Below are 20,690 nucleotides of genomic sequence, written 5' to 3'. Positions count from 1 at the left end.
TTATGAGCATAAAGTATATCATGTGACCTCAAATCTCTAACAGTGGAAGGCTTAAACAAGAATGGATGCTGCTAAAATAATGCAATAATGCTGCTTCCTTTGATGTGACAATTCAGCATCCATCTCCCTCCCTCTCAGATGATTCTTCAGCATTTTAGAGCAGTGAGGAATGGTTTTAGTCTCATAACCAAGTTAGAGTGAAGACATTGGCCACATAATACACATGCTCCATTTTTTAAAAAATTCTGAATTTTGGACAACTGTTCTCTTGTAACTACTTTACAGTTTCTAAAAGCAGTTATTGTCCAAAGCTGGAAGAACTTAAGTCTTCTCAGATGAGCATGTGAATGAATGGAGGGAGGTAAACAAAAAATAAAATTAAAAAAGATGAGGTCTGATAGGGGAGCAGCCGGATAAGAAAATCAAAAAAGGAACAGTAATTCAAAGTTTATTCTAGCTATGATGCAGGTTATTCTGACTTTAAGGTAGCATCACATGGCATACTTCTGAGTCCATTCCCAAGATATTCTGTTGTACTTATCTCTGTCTGTTTTATAGATCCGTGCAATCTCTGGCACTAGGGGGTCATCTGGGTTTGGATCACATAGCAGTGAACAAATGGATAAAAGAACTTTAGAAATAGTTAAAGCAGGAGACCACTGTGATCTTAGAATATCGAGACAAACGCTGCCATTACTGTTAATATTTGGATGATAAATTCTTGTTGTAAACGCAACCTTAGGTGGTTTGAAGGGGTAGTCTGTAGGAAAATGAATTGTCAAAAAGAACACACCGCCTTGATATGGGCTGTCATCAGGTCCCATAATTGTGGCTTGCCAATGAAACATATCATCCCCAACTGGACCTGCAGAACGTTGTGCTGGAGGGTCACGGGCCAAATCACCAAGTTCCTTATTAATCCATTTCAGCGCCATAGTCTGTGCTTTTCGTCTGACTCCTCACTATCTCGGTGTGTGCTCGAAGGTCCGGCCAGACTCTCTGATTATCCCGGCGGCTGGGAGGGATTGTCTCTTCGTCTCATACCGGCTCTGCCAGACACAGGCGCAGCGGGGCCGGGGCCTCCCTCACGCTGCAGCCTCTGCCTCCCGGCCCTACGGGGCTCACGCCCTTTTCATCATTTTAATATAAACGTTCTACTCTTTCAACAATAACTCTTGTCACTTTCCTCTGCCCCCAGTCTCCAAAAGTAAGTTTTTAGGAAACATACCACACTGTTATGAACCTGTCATCTCTCTGTAAATTGATGTCCTTCTCGGATTTATGGAGAGGGTTCACCCTGAGTAGTTTCTAGCAGCTTATTTTGTGCTGAGGAGTCCTAAGAGTGTTCACCAAAGCTGAGATTCTTAAAAGCTCTACTGATGGAGCGTGGAGCAGTCCTTCCTTTTAGGGAAAATGACACACAATTCTTTAGATTTTACCATATATAATGAAATGCGACTTTCCTAATAGATTGAAACATATGAGTCATCCTTTTGGTAAGTCAAACATAGTTGAATATTGTCAGTGTCGTGTGATTTAACCTAGTAGCAATTAAGAAAAGGAGCTGAGTTACTAAAATCTTCTATAGCGCTATGGTTTTCATCACATTCTCCACCATTTCTTCATTATTATGGGTTTTTTTTCTTTTTTGAAAAGCATAAGTAGGTGGGGAATATGGACAGTGGTCTTTTTTCTTATCCAAATAGATATTATTCAAAGAAGATTGCAACTGGAGATTTTAAATAATCATGGTCCAAATTCAGTGCAGTTGGTTAACAACTGGTTTATATGTAGAATTACACTGGGTGATCATAGTATTGCCAAATATAATTTAGATGAATTTTACCACTGATTCAGTGACAACACTAATCCAAGTCAACTTTTTGTGCCTGAAGTGGCATATATGTTAGCTTGTAAAAGTTCACTTTCTCTTGGCTTATTTTTATTCCAGATTCTTTGTCTTCATATGATGAATCTTCAACTATGGGGAGATTATAACTATCTGACTTACGTGTTTTTCATACTAAAATAAAGATATAAATTTAGTCTGCAATCAAATGATTTTTAAAAATTACTTTAAGAATTGAGAAGCCCTAAGAGGCTCTTTTGCGTGGTGGTTACTAGCACTGGCTCTAAAGCTAGACTGCTGGGGTTCAGGCCCAGCCCTATTTTGTGTTAGCTCTGAGGGCTGGGGAACTTACTTTTCCTCCTCATGCCTCAGTTTTCTCATTCATGTAATGGGTCAATAGTAGAGTTGTTCTGAGTATCACATGAGTTAATACACGAGAAGCACTTAGAACAGCACCTGTTGCATAGTAAGTGCCATATGCGTTGGCAATAATTAAGCAGCTAAGTATTTTGACAAACTTTTTTTCATTAATGTAGAACAGAGCTGGCCTGATACATTTTCTAAAAATAAGCTTCTTATTAAATAACACTTCTCTGAAAGAAAAATTAGGAACTAAAAGTAGGGCTTGAGTTAACAAGATCTGCTAAATGTTAGTTTCCTGTCTCCATCATTCCCCTGCTTTTCCTTCCTTTCAAAAAAAGGGCTTTTCGTGATTTTTCTCTGAAGCCTTTTAATATAGTAATCACATCATTGAGCTTCAGCTAAGACTCAATTTTGTACACGCATGCATGCTAAGTGCCTCAGTTGTATCCAACTCTTTGCGACCCTACGGACTGTAGCCTGCCAGGCTCCTCTGTCCATGGGATGCTCCAGGCAAGAATAATGGAGTAGGTTGCCATGCCTGCCTCCAGGGGATCTTATCAAACCCACATCTCTTACATTTCCTCCATTAGCAGGCAGGTTCTTTACCACTAGCGCCACCTGGGAAGCCCATTTTGTGCATACTTGAACCATTTTGCACCTTACAAAATACTCATTCATATCATTTCCTTCCACTGGGCAAGTATGAGAATACTTGTCACAAGACTTAAAATATTAAAGTTGGTGTGGGAAATGATAAAAAGAAGTTACTAATTATTTGTCTAATGTTCAGAGTCCAAGGTATGACTAAATGATCCATAATTTTATTGTCTTAGAAAAGGTAAAGTTCTTTTCTTAAAAAATCCAGTCTTGGACAACCACTCATTATTTATTATTTTAGGGACACGAAAGATGTTGACTTGGTTAGAGCCAGTGCCAGGAATAAGCAGTGCTGGATTTCTGAGCTGAACTTTCCATACAGTGTAACCTTATACCATCTATTGGGGTTTCATTATGACTTCAACTGAAAAAAATGATTAACTGTGTCTGGGTAAGTTTGCAGGAGAAACTGTGATAAGGACTTGATATCACTGTGTAATGTATGCACACTTGCTCTTAGCTGAAAATCTAAGTAAACCAGTGGGAATGCCACAGGAACGATTCCAAACTTCCAACTCCCCCTGCCTAGACCAAGTTTCTTGCTTTGTTCACCCCTAGCAGCTGGCACAATACCTGCTCTTTAGTTGCTGTTCAGTAAATGTGTGAGGCCTGGATGGTTGAATAGATAATATCAATTAGGCAAACACTAAGAATGGAAAGCTGAGCAAAATCATGACACCTTCCTCACAGTCTATGAGAAGACATATTAACACATGTAAAAATGCAAAGCTGCAACTGCAATGAATGCTCAGAAAAAGGAGAAATGATGCTATTAGTGTTTCTAGAGTAGGGATTTCACTTGACCAGAGGGGGCCTCCCTGAAGCCATGCTGCTTAAAGTAATATCTGAGGAATTAATAAAGACTAACTAGGAAAAGAGAGAGGGAGCCCACATCCCAGATAGAGGCAAAAGCACATGCAAAAGTCCTGGGGCAGCAGAGAGCACAGCAAATACAGGGAACTGAACAAAGGCCAATGATGCGTGGGTGGCTAGTGAAAGGTTCTGCTCACCACAGCGCCACACCATGCAGGGGCTCACAAGCCTTGGAAGGAGCTCTGTCCTTACCCTAAGAGCAGAGGGAAAGGGCTTGAAGGGTTTTACTCAGATTACTATTAGAAGATTGCTCTGGCAGCAATAAATTAGGGTGAGAGAATAAATTAGAGTGTACAAGAATGGATGCATGTAGAGTATTAACTTTGTTGTAGTCTGAGCAGGAGATGATATTAATTTGGAGTAGACTAGAGAGGCATGGTAAAGGACACAGAGGTGGGGGATTTGAGAGTTAGGAGAATATTGCTAGGTGTTGATGTACTGCATACGATGGGTAAGGAAGTGAGAGATGTGAAGAATGACTCGTAGGCTCTCGCTTGACACATGGAGGGGCCTTGGTGCCCTTCCCTGAGATAGAGAGTGCTGAAAGATGATCAGGTTTGCAAGTGGAAGATTATCACTTTATCTTTGGAAACAATGAATTCCTTTTGAAATTCTCTCTTACCTGACTTCTTTTATACTGGCTTTGTCAGCAAACACCGCCCCCCACCCAATTTTTCTTGACCACCGTCTTCCGCAGATCCCCACAAGACACTGTCTTCTTTCACTCCCACCTGACTTAAGTGTTGGTACTCTCCATGGTTCTGACCTGAGCCTCCAGCCTCTTTAATCACTCTAAATCTGTGCTGTGTCGGGAAAGGAAAGGTGGGATGAACAGACAGAGTAGCACTGAAACATATATATTGTCATATGTAAAACTGATAGCTGATAGGAATCTGTTGTATGATGTAGGTAGCTCAAACTCAATGCTCTGTGAATACCTAGAGGGGTGGGATGAGGTGGGAGGTGGGAGAAATTTTCAAGAGGGAGGGGACACATATATGCCTATGGCTGATTCGTATTGATGTATGGCAGAAACCAACACAACATTGTAAAGCAATTATCCTCCAGGCAGGCAGGCTAAGTCACTTCAGTTGTGTCCGACTCTGTGAGACCCCATGGACTGTAGTTCTCTGTCCATGGGATTCTCCAGGCAAGAATACTGGAGGGAGTGCCATGCCCCCTCCCCCAGGGGATCTTCCTCCAGTGAAAAGTAAATTAAAAATATAGAGTAGCCACACATGACTTCTGAGCACTTGAAATGTGGCTAGTCTGAACTGAGATGTGCTATAAGTATTAAATACGCATAGGATTTTGAAGACACCACATTAAAAATAATGAAAAATAAAATCATTACTAAGAGTTTTGTATTGCTTATGCTGAAATGATAATATTTTTAATACACTGCATTAAGTAAAATCTATTATTGCTTTCTGGAAAATTAAAAATTATAAACGTGTTTCTTTGTGTATTTCTCGTGGGCAGTGCGGCTCCGCACAGCGATCCTACTGTCACCTCATTCCTGTCTACATGAGCCCACTGAGTTGCTTACTGTCCCCAGAACATTTCACATCATACTCTCTCCTTTTCCCTGAAACTTTGTCCCCTTTTCCTACCAGATTAGATATGATTCATACTTTTTGTTTTTGTTCAGAGCAAATATCTTCACTACTGTATAAAACTTTCCCAATTCCTTAAGGTAGAATTAAACATTTCTGCCTTAGAGTCTTGTGTGCTGTGCTAATACCTTTGTTATAGCTAATTCACATGTTTGTATTTTGTTTTATATTCATTTATCTCTCCAGCCAGATTGTAAGTGTCTGCAAAGTACAGGCGCAACCTGATTTATGTCTATAATTATGTAAGGGGGTACTGGGTACCAGGCTGGTGCTCAGTGAAAGTCTAGTGAGTAAAAATTGCTCTATACATGTTATACAACCAGCCATGTGACTGGTTATAACTCAGACATTTTAAGATGCTATTTAGAATCCTTTCAACAATGCCGCAGGGTCAATATGCTGCTGCTGCTGCTGCTGTTAAGTCGCTTCAGTCGTGTCCGACTCTGTGCGACCCCATAGACGGCAGCCACCAAGCTCCCCCATCCCTGGGATTCTCCAGGCAAGAACACTGAAATGGGTTGCCATTTCCTTCTCCAATGCAGGGTAAATATAATGACCCTCATTTTGCATATGGGGATCTTGCAAAAGCTCAAACTGCTTATAAATTATAGAAACAGAATTTAACTAGACTGACTGAAAGAAAAGGACGTTTTCCCCGTGATAGCATGCATATTTAAAAATGAATTTAAAAATAGAGATGATATTCCTACATCATAAAATGGGAAAAAAAATACCAATTTCCTAAGATGGTTAGAAGATTAAGTGAGATAATCTATACAAAGTTAGGGCAGTACTACTTGAAAACAGTAGGTTTTATTAAACACTGACTTTCTTCCATCTTGAGGTCCATAGTATCAGTTCAGTTCAGTTCAGTTACTCAGTCGTGTTCAAGTCTTTGTGATCTTATGGACTGCAGCACGCCAGGCCTCCCTGTCTATCACCAACTCCTGGAGCTTACTCAAATTCATGTCCATTGAGTTGGTGATGCCATTCAAACATCTCATCCTCTGTCATCCCCTTCTCCTCCCTCCCTCAATCTTGCCCAGCATCACGGTCTTTTCCAATGGGTCAGTTCTTCACATCAGGTGGCCAAAGTATTGGAGTTTCAGCTTCAACATCAGTCCTTCCAATGAGTATTCAGGACTGATTTCCTTTAGGATGGACTGGTTGGATCTCCTGCAGTCCAAGGGACTCTCAAGAGTTCAAAAGCATCAATTCTTCGGCGCTCAGCTTTCTTTATCGTCCAACTCTCACATCCATGACCACTGGAAAAACCATAGCCTTGACTAGATGAACCTTTGTTGGTAAAGTAATGTCTTTGCTTTTTAACCAAACTATGCCGTCTAGATTGGTTATAACTTTTCTTCCAAGGAGCAAGTGTCTTTAATTTCATGGCTGCAGTCACCATTTGCGGTGATTTTGGAGCCCCCAAAAATAGTTTCTCACTGTTTCTATTGTTTCCCCATCTATTTGCCATGAAGTGAGGGGACCCAATGTCATGATCTTAGTTTTCTGAATGTTGAGTTTTAAGTCAACTTTTTCATTCTCCTCTTTCACTTTCATCAAGAGGCTCTTTAGTTCTTCACTTTCTGCAATAATTGTGGTGTCATCTGCATATCTGAGGTTATTGATATTTCTCCTGGCAATCTTGATTCCAGCTTGTGCTTCATCCAGCTCAGCATTTCTCATGATGTACTCTGCATATAAGTTAAATAAGCAGGGTGACAATAAACAGCCTTGATGTATTCCTTTTCCTATTTGGAACCAGTCTGTTGTTCCATGTCCAGTTCTAACTGTTGCTTCTTGACCTGCATACAGATTTCTCAGGAGGCAGGTGAGGTGGTCTGGTATTCCCATCTCTTTAAGAAATTTTTTTTTACAGTTTGTTGTGATCCACATGATCAAAGGCTTTGTTTGACATATTCAATAAACCAGAAGTAGATGTTTTTCTGGAATTCTCTTGCTTTTTCAATAATCCAATGGATGTTGGCAATTTGAACTCTGATCCTCTGCCTTTTCTAAATTCAGCTTGAAGATTTGAACCATTTATGATTCACAAACTGTTGAAACCTGGTTTGGAGAATTTTGAGCATTACTTTAGTAGCGTGTGAGATGAGTGCAATTGTGCGGTAGTTTGAGCATTCTTTGGCATTGCCTTTCTTAAGGATTGGGATGAAAACTGACCTTTTCCAGTCCTGTGGCCATTGCTGAGTTTTCCAAATTTGCTGGCACATTGAGTTTAGCACTCTCACAGCATCATCTTTTAAGATTTGAAATAGCTCAACTGAAATTCCATCACCTCCACTAGCTTTGTTCGTAGTGATGCTTTATAAGGCCAACTTGACTTCGCATTCCAGGATGTCTGGTTCTAGGTGAGTGATCACACCATTATGGTTATCTGGGTCATGACGATCATTTTTATATAGTTCTTCCATGTATTCTTGCTACCTCTTCTTAATATCTTCTGCTTCTGTTGACAGCAAGATCAAGTATTATGAATTCTGAGTATCAGTTGACTACCTTGTTTCTTGCGGCTGGTATAAAATTTAAAGTTGATCTCATGAAATATCTAGGAGTCAGATTCTCATAAGCAACCACAGATCTCCCCACTGTGCTCTCTGTTGCTTTCTGGCTGGCATTTGAACATATCAACTCCCTGAGAATAAGAATAAGACTTCATAATTCAACTCATGTTGGTGTCAATAAAAAAAGACACATTATTTTGTTAAACAGAAGAAATTAGCATTATAAAAAAGAAGTGGCGATCCATAGCCACTCTCCTTTTCTCTGTCAACATGACAGGACCAGAAGCCTGAAAGATCTGAAGACCCATATCCTGTGGGTGATACTGAGGTGTGAGTTTGTGCAGGCCAGATAATCCCTCCGGGACTCAGCTTCCTCACTGGTGAAACGCGGGAGTTTGAGTGCCATGGTCACGTTTAGTTCTTTAACACCCAAGCTCCATGATGGGCCTGCCACCTCATAGACTGTATTAACTGAACTGCTTCTGCTATCTAGTAACAAATATCCTGACTAACAGCAGCTCAAATCATAAGAATGCTTCTTGCTGAGTAAACAGAGTGTTTGAAGGTGGGTAGTGCAGGACTGGATCAAGAGTTCAGAGAGGTTGTCCAGAAGCCAGGCTCTTCTAAACGTTTTCTGCCTCACCCTCATCAATCATTGGCATTCGTCTGGGAGACTGGTGCCTCATGGTTACAAGACAAGCTATTACATCTCCAAGGAACAAAAGAAGCAGAAGCAAAATTTCCCTTTGCATCCCATCAGGTCCCCACATCTCATTTCTCAGAACTGAGCCAAAGGATTAACGTAGACTCATCATTGGCAATGAGAAAGAAGAGTCTACCCTTATTTTAGACTGATTATTATTCATCTTACACCTCCTAGGGTGAAGAATACCTGCCCACTGACCTGAACAGATCAGATTCATAACAGCAGGGAAGAGAGAAGGGAGAGGATGGTCACTGGGTAGGAAACAAATGTGTCTGCCAGAAGCACTTAATAAATAAAGATGTTCTGAACAAATGAATGAGGGCCGAATTATGACTTTTCACAGATCCTAAAAACTTTTGTGCTTCTGGGCATTTTCCTTCATAAAAATGTTTAAAATTACAGATTTCAACTGAGTTGGTGTGAAGAAAATGTGGTCCAGACTGGATTCACTATTATAATCAATATTAAGTTTTTTAAAGAAAAATTCTGATTTTAAAAATTTAAATGGAGACATTTTCATGAACCCTAAATACTGGGTCTACTGTGCCTCATGGCTAATTCCATCCTGGGTCTGTGTTGTCTGTCCAACTGGATGGTAAACACTTGAGGGTGGAGACCTTGAGACTGTGTGTTAGGTTGTATTGATGCCCTCAAAGCCCCTATCACATCACTGTACATCCAAGAACTGCCCAAAAATATGATGGAGTTGACCTAACATATCACTGTTTCTTCCTCCAGGGTGAACCTGGCCCTCCTGGTCCCTATGGTCCTCCAGGAGCCCCTGGTATTGGACAGCAAGGTGTTAAGGTAAAAATACTTGTCTCTTTGCCCACTGATGATTTCTGAATTTACTGTAAGGCTGGGAGAACTGTGACTTGAACTCTGCTCATTCTTACCCTCAGAGACGCAAGGAGTCTGCCTGTAGATGAATTACTTACAGTCTGGATGCTTGGACACTCGCAATGCCCTAGTTGGGGCCAGTTACCCCAAGAATAATCTATGTATTTTTTTATTGTTTGGAATGAAAATTATTCTTGGCTCCAAATACCCACCCTCTCACCAATGTACCTCTGGTTCTATTGAGTTTTCATGGACTCTAAATGTTATCACGCAAAAATGTCATTAGGATGTGAAATACCGTAACACATCAACTATCACCTGTTCACATCAAATAAGCACAGGGGGGCAGAAGTTGGAAGAACCCTGACAGTGAATAAGTAAATGCTGACAGGTTTGTTGGAAACTCAGTCAGTTCAGTTCAGTTGCTCAGTCGTGTCCTACTCTTTGCGACCCCATGAATGGCAGCACGCCAGGCCTCCCTGTCCATCACCAACTCCCCGAGTTTACTTAAATTCATGCCCATCGAGTTGGTGATGCTATCCAGCCATCTCATCCTCTGTCGTCCCTTCTCCTCCTGCCCCTAATCCCTCCCAGCATCAGGGTCTTTTCCAATGAGTCAACTCTTCGCATGAGGTGGCCAAAGTACTGGAGTTTCAACTTCAGCATCAGTCCTTCCAATGAACACCCAGGACTGATCTCCTTTAGGATGGAATGGCTGGATCTCCTTGCAGTCCAAGGGACTCTCAAGAGTCTTCTCCAACAACACAATTCAAAAGCATCAATTTTTTGGTGCTCAGCTTTCTTCACAGTCCAACTCTCACATCCATACATGACCACTGGAAAAACCATATCCTTGACCAGATGGACCTTTGTTGGCAAAGTAATGTCTCTGCTTTTTAATATGCTATCAAGGTTGGTCATAACTTTCCTTCCAAGGAGTAAGCGTCTTTTAATTTCATGTTGTTGGAAACTAGGAAGGGCTGAATCTTCCCAATCCACGGGTTGAGTTCTTGTCTCTTACGTTTCCTGCATTGGCAGGTGGGTTCTTTACCACTAGCGCCACCTGGGAAGCCCAGAAAGGACTGAAACACCCAACACTCTGGGGTGCTCTGCATCATGCAGGATGTACTAGAGCAAAAGTGCTTATTTTAAGTAGCCTTTCTATGTCATTGGGACATTAAGACTTCAACGTGGGGCTAAAACAGAGAGCAGTACAAAAGAGTGCACTTCGAATGTAAGCAGGTGTCACCATGGATGGCATTTAGACAATAAGCACATTGAGACTCCAGGGAATGAGGAGTTTATACTGGCAGAGTTACTGGAGAAGGGTTCTGAAGGAGATGAAAGGTGAAACATGAGTGGCGAGGTGGAATGGAACAGGACAGGGTGGGGGTGGGGGGATGGCAGGCACCCCAGGACCGTGGCGAGGGGGCAGGGAACAGCACCAGCATTGTCAGTTGGTCTTCTCAGTCATCAGAATGAGCTGCACAGTCTGTCCTGCCAATTGCTAAGCATTTCTGAAAACTAAAATTGCATCTAGACAGGAAGGAATGAGGAACATTTGGGGGTAACTTGTTCACTTAAATTCAAGGTGTTTTTCAGGCTCTGGTGTTTAGTCACTGAGCTGTGTCCAGCTCTGCGACCCCATGGATGGTAGCCCACCAGGCTTTTCTGTCCATGGGATTCTCCAGGCAAGAATATTGGAGTGGGTTGCCATTTCCTTCTCCAGGGGATTTTCCCGACTCAGGGATCTAACCCATGTCTCCTGCGTTGACAGGTGGATTCTTTACCTCTGAGCCACCAGGGAAGCCCTTTCCTCTTTTAGATTTTTTTTTTTTTAATCTTTAGGAATTTGAAAAGTTTGACATTTTTTTCTATTTATCTTTGTTGAAATCTCCAGAGTACTTTGTGCTATGTGTGTTCTTTATTTAAAAAATCAAGCTTGCATTCAACTATTTCTTCCTTGTAGGGGCAGAGAGGCCAGGATGGAAGAATTGGACCTCCAGGACCTACTGGTGTTGGTGAACCTGGCCAAACAGTGAGTAGCAAAAAATTCTAGGTGGGATTAAAAGGATAAATTCTTATGTGCTCCTTTGGGTTAGACTATGGTTAAACTAAGCTATCTTTATCTTTTTGAACAACAAAAGTCAATAAATATATAAAGGTCAGATCCAAATGTTAGTCTTCATAATACTTGAAAAAGGGATAATTGTATTTATAGGATATGTACATAGGCTCTCTCTTAGTATAATCTCTTATGAAATTAATCAGCTTGTCTTTGAAGAAAAGCATTCTCATATGTCAAAATTTTCTCCTCCTAGGAGATAGGAGATCTAGATTCAGACTTAATATCTATAATTTGTAATTGACTTTCCTATAATCATGAGAAAAATCACTGAGAATAACCCCCTAATCCTGAGTATACTCTAAAGTTAGAATTAATAATGGTAGACAGGTAATACCTGTGCTATTTGCAGCTTCTACCTTATGTAGCTTTGATATTCACTGTTGTTGGAAAGGAAAAAATTTTCTATCAAAAGAGAGCTGGAGAGGAAATGAGTAAAACATGACTTCTGGAATAAGAAGGTTTTTAACTTTTCAAGTCATCATTATCCTTCTGGAAAAGAACAGTAGCTGACTTGCTGGTCTAGACAACCGACTAAATAGTTGGTCTCTCAGTTGGGTTTTGTCGTTCCTCACATGTACATATTAAGACAAATATGTACTTCCTTGCTATACTCTGGGAATGAAATGGCAGCATATTATTTGAGGGTTAGACTTTTCACCAATGGCTGAATACACAGATTCAAAAAATAGAACATCAAATAGAGGAAAAGTATATTGGTTTAATTAGCTGCTGTTTCCACTAACTAGATCATACTCTTAAAACTTAACTACTGAGAAAGAAGAATATGAGTTCCCTGCAGACACTGCACATTCTACACTAGAGGAGGCTGGAAACCTAGAAAAGCAAAATGACATCAGCTAGAAAGACACAGGCCCAGACATGCTGCCATGTATAAAGGGAGTACAGCAGAGAATTTGGGAAGTTTTTTGACAGAAATGAAAAAATCATCTCACAATGTTCTGAGCCAGTGGGAATAAAAATGAGTTTTGTGTTTCAATGTCAAATCTTTATGAGCTGTCCAAAAGAAACCTAGATTTTTTGAAACAAACATAAGACTTCTTTTCTTCCATATGCCTACTTTTAAAAAATCAATTTATTTTTAACTGAAGGATAATTGCTTTACAGTATTCTGTTGGTTTCTACCAAACATCCACATGAATCAGCCATAGGCTTACCATCTACTTTTAACTTAACAGCTCTGCCTTGCTGTTGGATCCTAAAAGAGACTGCATGGCTAACCAAGGGATAATATGTGACTGTACATATTGGATTATTCACCATGAACTGGGTGTTATATAAGACGTCTAGGCTACATACAGCAGAAGTCCAGCATCAATTCTTGAAGATACAAATAGTTTCATGAGTAACTGATTTGGAGACTGATGGCATCTTCTCCACTGTTACTCTTCCCGCAAGCCATACCTACAGCCCCATATGAACAGACAAGGGGAAAACAAGCTGAGCATGTTAGGCTGGCCTGGCTGGAAGCAGATTCCTGTTCTCTCCACGAGCACAGAGTATGAAAATATTTGTGTCCTAGGTGAATGCTCACCAAGCCACATCCATGTTAAAGACGGTTCTAAATAAGCAAACAGAATTCAATCAACCTCATTTCCTGGCTCTACTACCATCCGCTCAGTTTTACTGAGTGGCTGGGATGGAGGCTATACACAAGAGCAGCATCAGCTTCCCTTTAGCAAAGCTAACTCAGATGTTGCCACTGTGACGATGCCCAGTCTGCAAAAGGTGCATGGAAGCCTGATGTCACCTTTCTCTGGAAAGGGCCAGTTACGTTTCTGATAGTATGTTGACTACCATGGAACTCTTTCATAATGGAGGGGGCCATGATGATGGCCATAATTGGTAAGGGGTGGGGACAAGCAATTAATCAATAATCAAATGAGGATTTGCCATTACTATCCACCATTGAAGGTCTTACTGTCTCGATAGATTTACTATGATGCAAACGCATATGGATATATTTTCATTTATATTGCTTCAAATTCATGAGTTTCATGTCTCTGAGAAATCAACAACTTTGCAAGTTATTAGTTATAATTTCTTCAGATATTTTCTTTTTCCATTCTCTATTTATTTAGGAACTCTATTATTTAGTTGCATTTTGGGGTGGTTTCCTAAAACCTAACATAATGCACAAGTTTATCTTTGTCTGCTTAGGAAATGTCCTTAAATCATCTCTTGTATTTTCAACTTAATAAGTATTTTTAAAAATTCTTGAAGCTATTTTTAAAAATCTACCTCTTTTTATTAATATATTTTTGCTGTACTGTCCTCTTTGCTTCTTGTATTTCTATTCTTAAGACTTTTAATCATTTAAAGTCTACCTTCCCTTTTATTGGTATCTATTGGTTCACTTTTACTCACTGAGAATTAATTTCTTATATGTTTTGTACTCTGGCATCTGAATTCATTGTCAGCCAGGTTTAACTGTGAAATCCCAAGTGTTCTATGTTGGAGCATATTTGAGAGGAATGTGCATTTATTTGCATCTCTTATGTATTCCACGCACATACTTGATGTTAATGCCTTGACTAAGGTGTCCCAGGGCCACCAACGTGGTGTCGCTTGAAACTACAAACCCATACACCACATAGGACCCGGTTAGGAGTAGTCAGGTCCATTTAGAGCTCAAGTGAAGTACACAAGATTCTTGTCATTCATAACACTGTGTTGATGGGAACACAGTGTTCTACCCTGCCCTTTCATTGAAGATATATAACTTAGAAGGTCCTAGTTTTATGGGAGGATTTCAGTTCTAATTTCCTCCTCATCTTCCACTGAGTGAGCCTAAGTCTTTGCTCCCATTTCTTCCTCTTCGACTCCTAGATTTTGCCCTAGTACACAACAACACTTTTCACCCAGAACAGTTAGAGTGCTAGCTTATAGGCATACCTCTGGTGTTCAGCTCTCTTTTTGTTTTGAAACCCTGCAACTTCCCTTATTTATTGATTTTTTGGGCCTTCATTTTAAAGGAAAATTTGTATTATTTGCTTTTTTCTTTGTAGCTAGAGAGTTTTCACAGTATTGGCAGAACATGAAATTCTTGTTTGTTTTCTTGTGATCTAAGCCACAATTACACAAATTAGAGTGACACTATGTAGTCTGTGCAATAATTGGGAACTAAAATCATAACAAAGAGGGGATAAATCTCAAGAAGTGTATGAAAATACTGTCCCAAAATATCATAATAAAAATCAGTAATGAGTTTTGAATTATTTCAAAGTAACATAAAGGCTTATCTTAGGACTGACAAAGCTTCTGCTGAAACTTCTTTACATTTGTTTCTTTGCCTGAATCATTTCAAGTGGTTTCTAGTTTAGTACTAACAACTCTTTTTATACAATAGTAATATAAATCTGATCAAATGAATTAATATTCCAGCCCCTTGACTGAACTATGAACTGACAGCTACCATCTTTAATTATATGATTATCATTAGCTGTGTGATGGTCTGACAGATGACTGATTAAAGAATAATAAATTGGTTCAACGCTCTTAGGATGCTCTGTTTGGTTTTTTGGGAGCACTTTCAGTAAGAAAAATCCCCTGAAGTAAAACTAATTATTTTGAAGTTAAAAATAAATTTAACTGAATATTAAGGATAATTTTTAATATTATTTAGCACATTTATCTTTAATGCTTGCAACATATATTGAAACCACTTTTATTGATTATCTACACTATTGAGATTATGAAGGAAGATAATGATAATGGACAATTATATTTTATCTTGTTAATGTCTCATATAAAGCATTTCTGGTCAGACTCTGTTAATTGATAATTAGTTTCTTCCACTAGATATGTTTTAATTAAAGGTGTTCATTAGAAGCCAAATAAGAATGTCAGAGTTATAACTAGATCTCATAGCCTTTGAAAAAGATACCTTTTAACTGAGCATTTTTGTCTTTTAAAAAATAATCTGTTGGTACCATCTTAATAAATTGAAAGTATAGTTCATCTAACCTAAGTATCTGCTCTTTCTCTTCTCTGGTTAGCAGTCATCATTCACCTTGACTGTTTAACTGGAAAACTTCAGAATATACTGATGGTGCAGAATATTACTCTGACAGTTCCCAGGTTTCCAGTAATTAAACCTTGAATCACTGTTTTTTTTAAATGCCCCTAAGTAGTTGTTCACAAGCGTTAACTCTGTTCTCAGGAGCTTGGAAAGTGTGACTCCTCAAAGTCTTCATTATTTTCATTTTCACCTTGGCTAATGTCTTCCGGAAATGCAGAGATGGACGCAAGTGTCATTGCTTGCTATCTGTGGCATGCATCTCTCCACATTGCTTAACATAAACCATACTCTGAGACTACTTTATTTGTAAAAACTTCATAAAAGGACTTTCTTAGCAATTGAAGGATCCAAGGAAAACAATTTTGATCATGATAGCAAGCAGATATTTATTGAGTGCTTAATATGTAGGAGCTTTACATCTCTTTAATCTAGTCCTTATATTAATACGTGTGGCTGAGGTAGGTACTATTATTACCACTATTCTGATGAGAATGCTGAACTTAGAGAGATGGAATTATTTAAGATCACACTGCTAATATGTAGCAGAGAGGTGGCTTGAACATCAGTCCAAATGACTCCCAAACCTGCTTTTAGTTTATCATGCAAGACTGTAAACTCTATGAGACAAGGAGTGGGGATGTCTGCTGTTTTCAGATGCTAGCACAGTGACTTGTACCTACCAGGCATTTGGTAAACAGTCATTGAATGAATGGGAAAAAAAATTGAATGACCTGGAAAAAGACTCCTTTACATTCCATGAAATATTGGGTTATTCTCATTTGAGGAAGAGGAATAGCTTGTTAATATTTTTTTTGTACAATGTGTAATATTAGATAGGGCTTCTCTGTCTAGTTAGCAATCTAGTTTTCACACCATATTTCTTTTTCTCCTAGTTAATTGCTCTAACGTTAGATTACTCTGTCATGGATATTAGGACTTTGATTAAGCCCTTGGATGGTTAAAAGCTAGTTTTCCCATAAGCACAGCAATTTCAATTGAATTAAATGCTAGTTTTTTTACTTTAATTAAAGCCTTTACTAAATTGGCTATGCACAAATACTAAAGAAGGCTGTCTTTTAAAAGATATGATTTTAAAGAAAGCCCTCCAAAATTAGATATGGGGTACAATTAGTTTTCTCTCTCACAAATCTGTAGCTGCGATCGGTCACTGATGTGCATCGTGCTGTGTTCTAGCTCTGCTCCCAGGCTTGAGTAGAAAACGTCTCTTAAATCAGCCGAGATTACTGTACACTGAGCCCCAAGATGACTCAAAGTGTCTACACAGGGGACCTCCTTTGAGGCTCTGGGCAACTCAGTCTTGTTCCAGCATAGATTTATTTCCCTGCCAGAGAGTCCTAATTATCTTTTTACATCCACTAGAGGAAAAGCTCCAGTTCATGCATCTACCATTCTTGTTGTTAGTCTCCTTTCTACCTGGTTTTTTTTTTTTTTTTTTTTTTGCCTTCTGGTCAAGAAGAGAGGACAAATTTATCACCTTTTAAAACTCCTGGTTTAAGTGAATATTTTGTTGTTGTCTGTTTCAACCAGTATGCTGCCTGTTCATCCATTTCAAAACCTGAGACTGTACTGTTTTTCTTTCCTTATGTGAGAAGTCCCCACCTTACTGAGTGCCTTTCTGAGCAAGAGTCACGTAGACTTCTTAATTTTAATCATTGAGATCAAAAGTCTTGTTACTTCTTAAAAGATTCTATCAAGATTTCTATTTGCACATAAACCTCCAGGGGATTCAACCAGTTCCAGAAAGAATTCAAGTCTGAATCCAAATTTATCAGGATGGAAATTAAAACAGTATGTAAACAGAATTCAGTGCTTTAAAACAGCTGTGTGGCAATTTCTTCCCCTGATACCTAATTAAATTATTTCATCACTTTGCATCCTTTTTCAGGCCACACAGTCCTAGATTTTAGCCTTTCCTCATAGGGTTGATTTCTTCATCCTTATTCTGAAGCATCACTTCACTTCCATTTTCTGCCAGTTTGAGAACATCAGAATAGAACATCTTATGCCAATCAAATAGAACAAGTATTTAATATAATGAGAATATTATTCTTCACAACTGTATGATTCTACTTATCAGCATGGTGTGTACTAGGAGGATAGATTCTCACTAATCATGTGAATAGGACTATATCATTGCATGCCCCTGTGAACTGAAATGTGACCATTATCTTTCTTCCTCTCTCCTCCCTTCCCTCTCCTCTCTCCTATTTTCTCACTCTCTTCTTTTGTTCCTCATTCTCTTGTATCCTAACCAGGGTCCCCGTGGGCCTGAGGGACCACCAGGAGAGAGAGGCTTACCAGGAGAAGGACTTCCAGGACCAAAGGTAACAGCACCTTCTACATGGAGGAGAAAGGCATTCTATTGCATGATCTTAAATTATAAATTAAAAAACTGTGTCCTAGCCAATTATAGCAGGTCAAGTATTTTCCTGACCATCTTCACCCTATTAAATGAATTTTTATGTAAATTTTCCCTTAACATGAAGCTATAGTGACATTTGCAATTATAAATAAGTAATTGCAAGGGTGCTGCTTCATACAATTACTGCATATGAAATTAGAAAATCTCTTAAAGTCATTCATAGTCATTAAAACCACAGGGATAAATAGCATTTTTATGCCCAGATATTAAGTTATTGAGTATAGGTATATACCAAGTTTTGGAGAAGGAAATGGCAACCCACTCCAGTATTCTTGCCTGGAGAATTCCATAGACAGAAGAGCCTGGTGGGCTGTGGTCCATGGGTCTCAAAGAGTCGGACACAACTGAGCAACTAACAAACACACACACACATACCAAGTTTAACCCACAGCTTTGTTCTGTAAAACAGACAAGAAACAATCTAATAAACCAATTTATCATACTATTGCCATTAATATAAGAAAGGCAATGTGGGTGGATGGAGGGAATCAAATTTGCCTTACTACCAGAAGGAGCAAAATGTTACACAAGAGCTACCTCTCACCTGGCAATTGAGATGTTAAATGTTTGCACCGCCTCCCACGTGTAATTCTTGTAGCTCAAATTCCTCTAGACCAGGGCTTGGCTAACTTGTTCTGTAAAGAACCAGACGGTAAATATCTCAGACACTGTGAGCCATGTGGTTTCTGTGGTAACTACTTAGCTTCTGTTGCTAAAGCATGCAGGCAAACCTAAGCAATGGGTGAGCTTGGCTGTGCTTCAGTAAAGCTGTATCTACAAAACCCACGCAGTGGGCTGGGGTTGACCAGTGGGTTGGAGTTTGCTGATCCCTGGTCTAGACTCTTTACCCGTAGTATATGGCTCATTTGCTAAAGGTAACACAGGAAATGATTTTCTGAGACAGTTTGTGCAGCAACAACAGAATTTCAGGGTAGGTAAGGTCCCTGGGTTGGGAAGATCCCCTGCAGAAGGGAACACACTCCAGTATTCTGGCCTGGAGAATTCCATACAATCCATGGGGGTCTCAAAGAGTCAGACACGACTGGGCAGTTTTCACTTTCACAAAGATAAATTGGGGGTCCTCTTTCCTTCTTTCTTAAAATGTTTCCCCCCAGACATACACGCATGCACACACACTACCCAGAGAAGCATGTGCTGTTTTCTAAGTGTTTAAGACCTTCCACTTCATTCAGTTGAGTCACTGAGATCTGACCTTCTCAGTACGGTCTTACACTCTAAAATTGCTTCTCATTTTCAGCCTCTTCCACCATGATCAATATTCAATTATCTATGAGAAACCTAAATCTCAACTGAAGGGAGATCAATTAGCTAAAACAAATATATCACATGAAGTTGTGAGTGACTGCTGGGTTGAATTTGAAAAGAAGCCCTTGTTAACCAACAAATTTTAATTTATTATAGTAAATGGAAATAATATGTTGGAAAAGGGGATATTACTAATGCCCTCACTTAACCAAAATATCATCACAAGAAGGCAGAGGTCAGCAATTCGGCACCACATTTCAGAAAGTTTTATCATACATAATTTCTTTAGTTATTTTGTGGCACATAGTAAATTTCTAATTATGTATAGCCCAAACAACCTGGAAAATTCAAGCAGCCAGAATTATTTCTCCTTATAATCTGTGGGGTTTAAAGAAATAAATAAATGAGAACAGAGTAAATAAAACACTGGGAAGCATATTTCAGGGCGCATTTTACTGGCAGTTTCAACGGCATGGTATAACGTTATATTCCTTCATAATAACCCATAGCACTGCATTGCCCTCTGACTCATCAAAGAAAGAACTCATTATATTCAGTGTTGTTTTAGGATTGACTGTACACAGATGTACTCTGTGGTAACAATCAGATCCCATTAGAATTCTTCACTGTCAACTAGCAAGACCAATGGGAGTTTCCTGTATGTACTTCTTGGGGCTACTTTGCAATGACGTGGGGCTTAAGTGAATAAATAATGACTACAGAAAGACATAAAGGTATATTTTCCTAGGTTTCTTGCAAATGTTCTTTGATTTAACTCTTGGTTCAAATGAATTTATGAAATGTGTGCTATTTCTGATCAATTCTGTGGTTTGTTTTTCATATAAATGACAAAGTGTTACGGCTTCATTGACATGACATTACAACCAGAGTCATTCACATAGGCCATGTGACTCTAGAAGCATACCCAAGAAGATTTTCCATAAATTCTTTTAAAACTAAGTTTTCAATAAATGTTTATAAATTTTGGTATAAAACACTTAATAAATAATTCCTTCTTAGCAAATGTTATTTCACATACTGAGAGACAGATTTTCATTATGTAATGGATACAGTTATAGAAATGGTAAGCAAACAGAAGACTGATTCAGTTAGTTGTAATACATGATTGATTAGATCTCCCACTTTCAGATATTTCTGATTATAATAGGAATGGGGCTCTTTTCCCACTTCAGTGATGCTGTGTAAGTTTTCTGCTTGAACAGATTCTTTTATATTTATGAAATTTTAATGCTTTTTTTTTTCAATTTACAAATCTTGGAGTTAGAATTACCCATTTGTAGTTAGCAGTGAATTTTGATGTTTTGAATGCTTTACCTGTTTTAAAATCCTGACGTTTATTACTGCATTGATAGCTCTCCCATATA

General features: G+C 39.1%; 1 protein-coding gene and 1 pseudogene across 1 annotated transcript in view; one reads left to right on the top strand and one right to left on the bottom strand.

Annotated features, from left to right (window-relative positions):
* The window catches only part of COL28A1 (collagen type XXVIII alpha 1 chain), a 183,145-nt gene that overhangs the window by 37,598 nt on the left and 124,857 nt on the right, over positions 1 to 20,690 (top strand). Inside the window, exons 12-14 of the mRNA XM_065938605.1 lie at positions 9,328 to 9,396; positions 11,399 to 11,467; positions 17,873 to 17,941. Of these exons, the coding sequence (XP_065794677.1) occupies positions 9,328 to 9,396; positions 11,399 to 11,467; positions 17,873 to 17,941 (207 nt within the window). The remainder of the gene's footprint in view (positions 1 to 9,327; positions 9,397 to 11,398; positions 11,468 to 17,872; positions 17,942 to 20,690) is intronic.
* On the bottom strand, positions 445 to 1,012 carry LOC136170542 (ubiquitin-conjugating enzyme E2 D3 pseudogene; annotated as a pseudogene).

This window comes from Muntiacus reevesi, chromosome 6, assembly GCF_963930625.1.
Source record: "Muntiacus reevesi chromosome 6, mMunRee1.1, whole genome shotgun sequence".
Taxonomy (NCBI): Eukaryota; Metazoa; Chordata; class Mammalia; order Artiodactyla; family Cervidae; genus Muntiacus; species Muntiacus reevesi.
The sequence above is the reverse complement of the archived record's forward strand: the minus strand, read 5'-3'. Positions and strand labels throughout refer to the sequence as shown.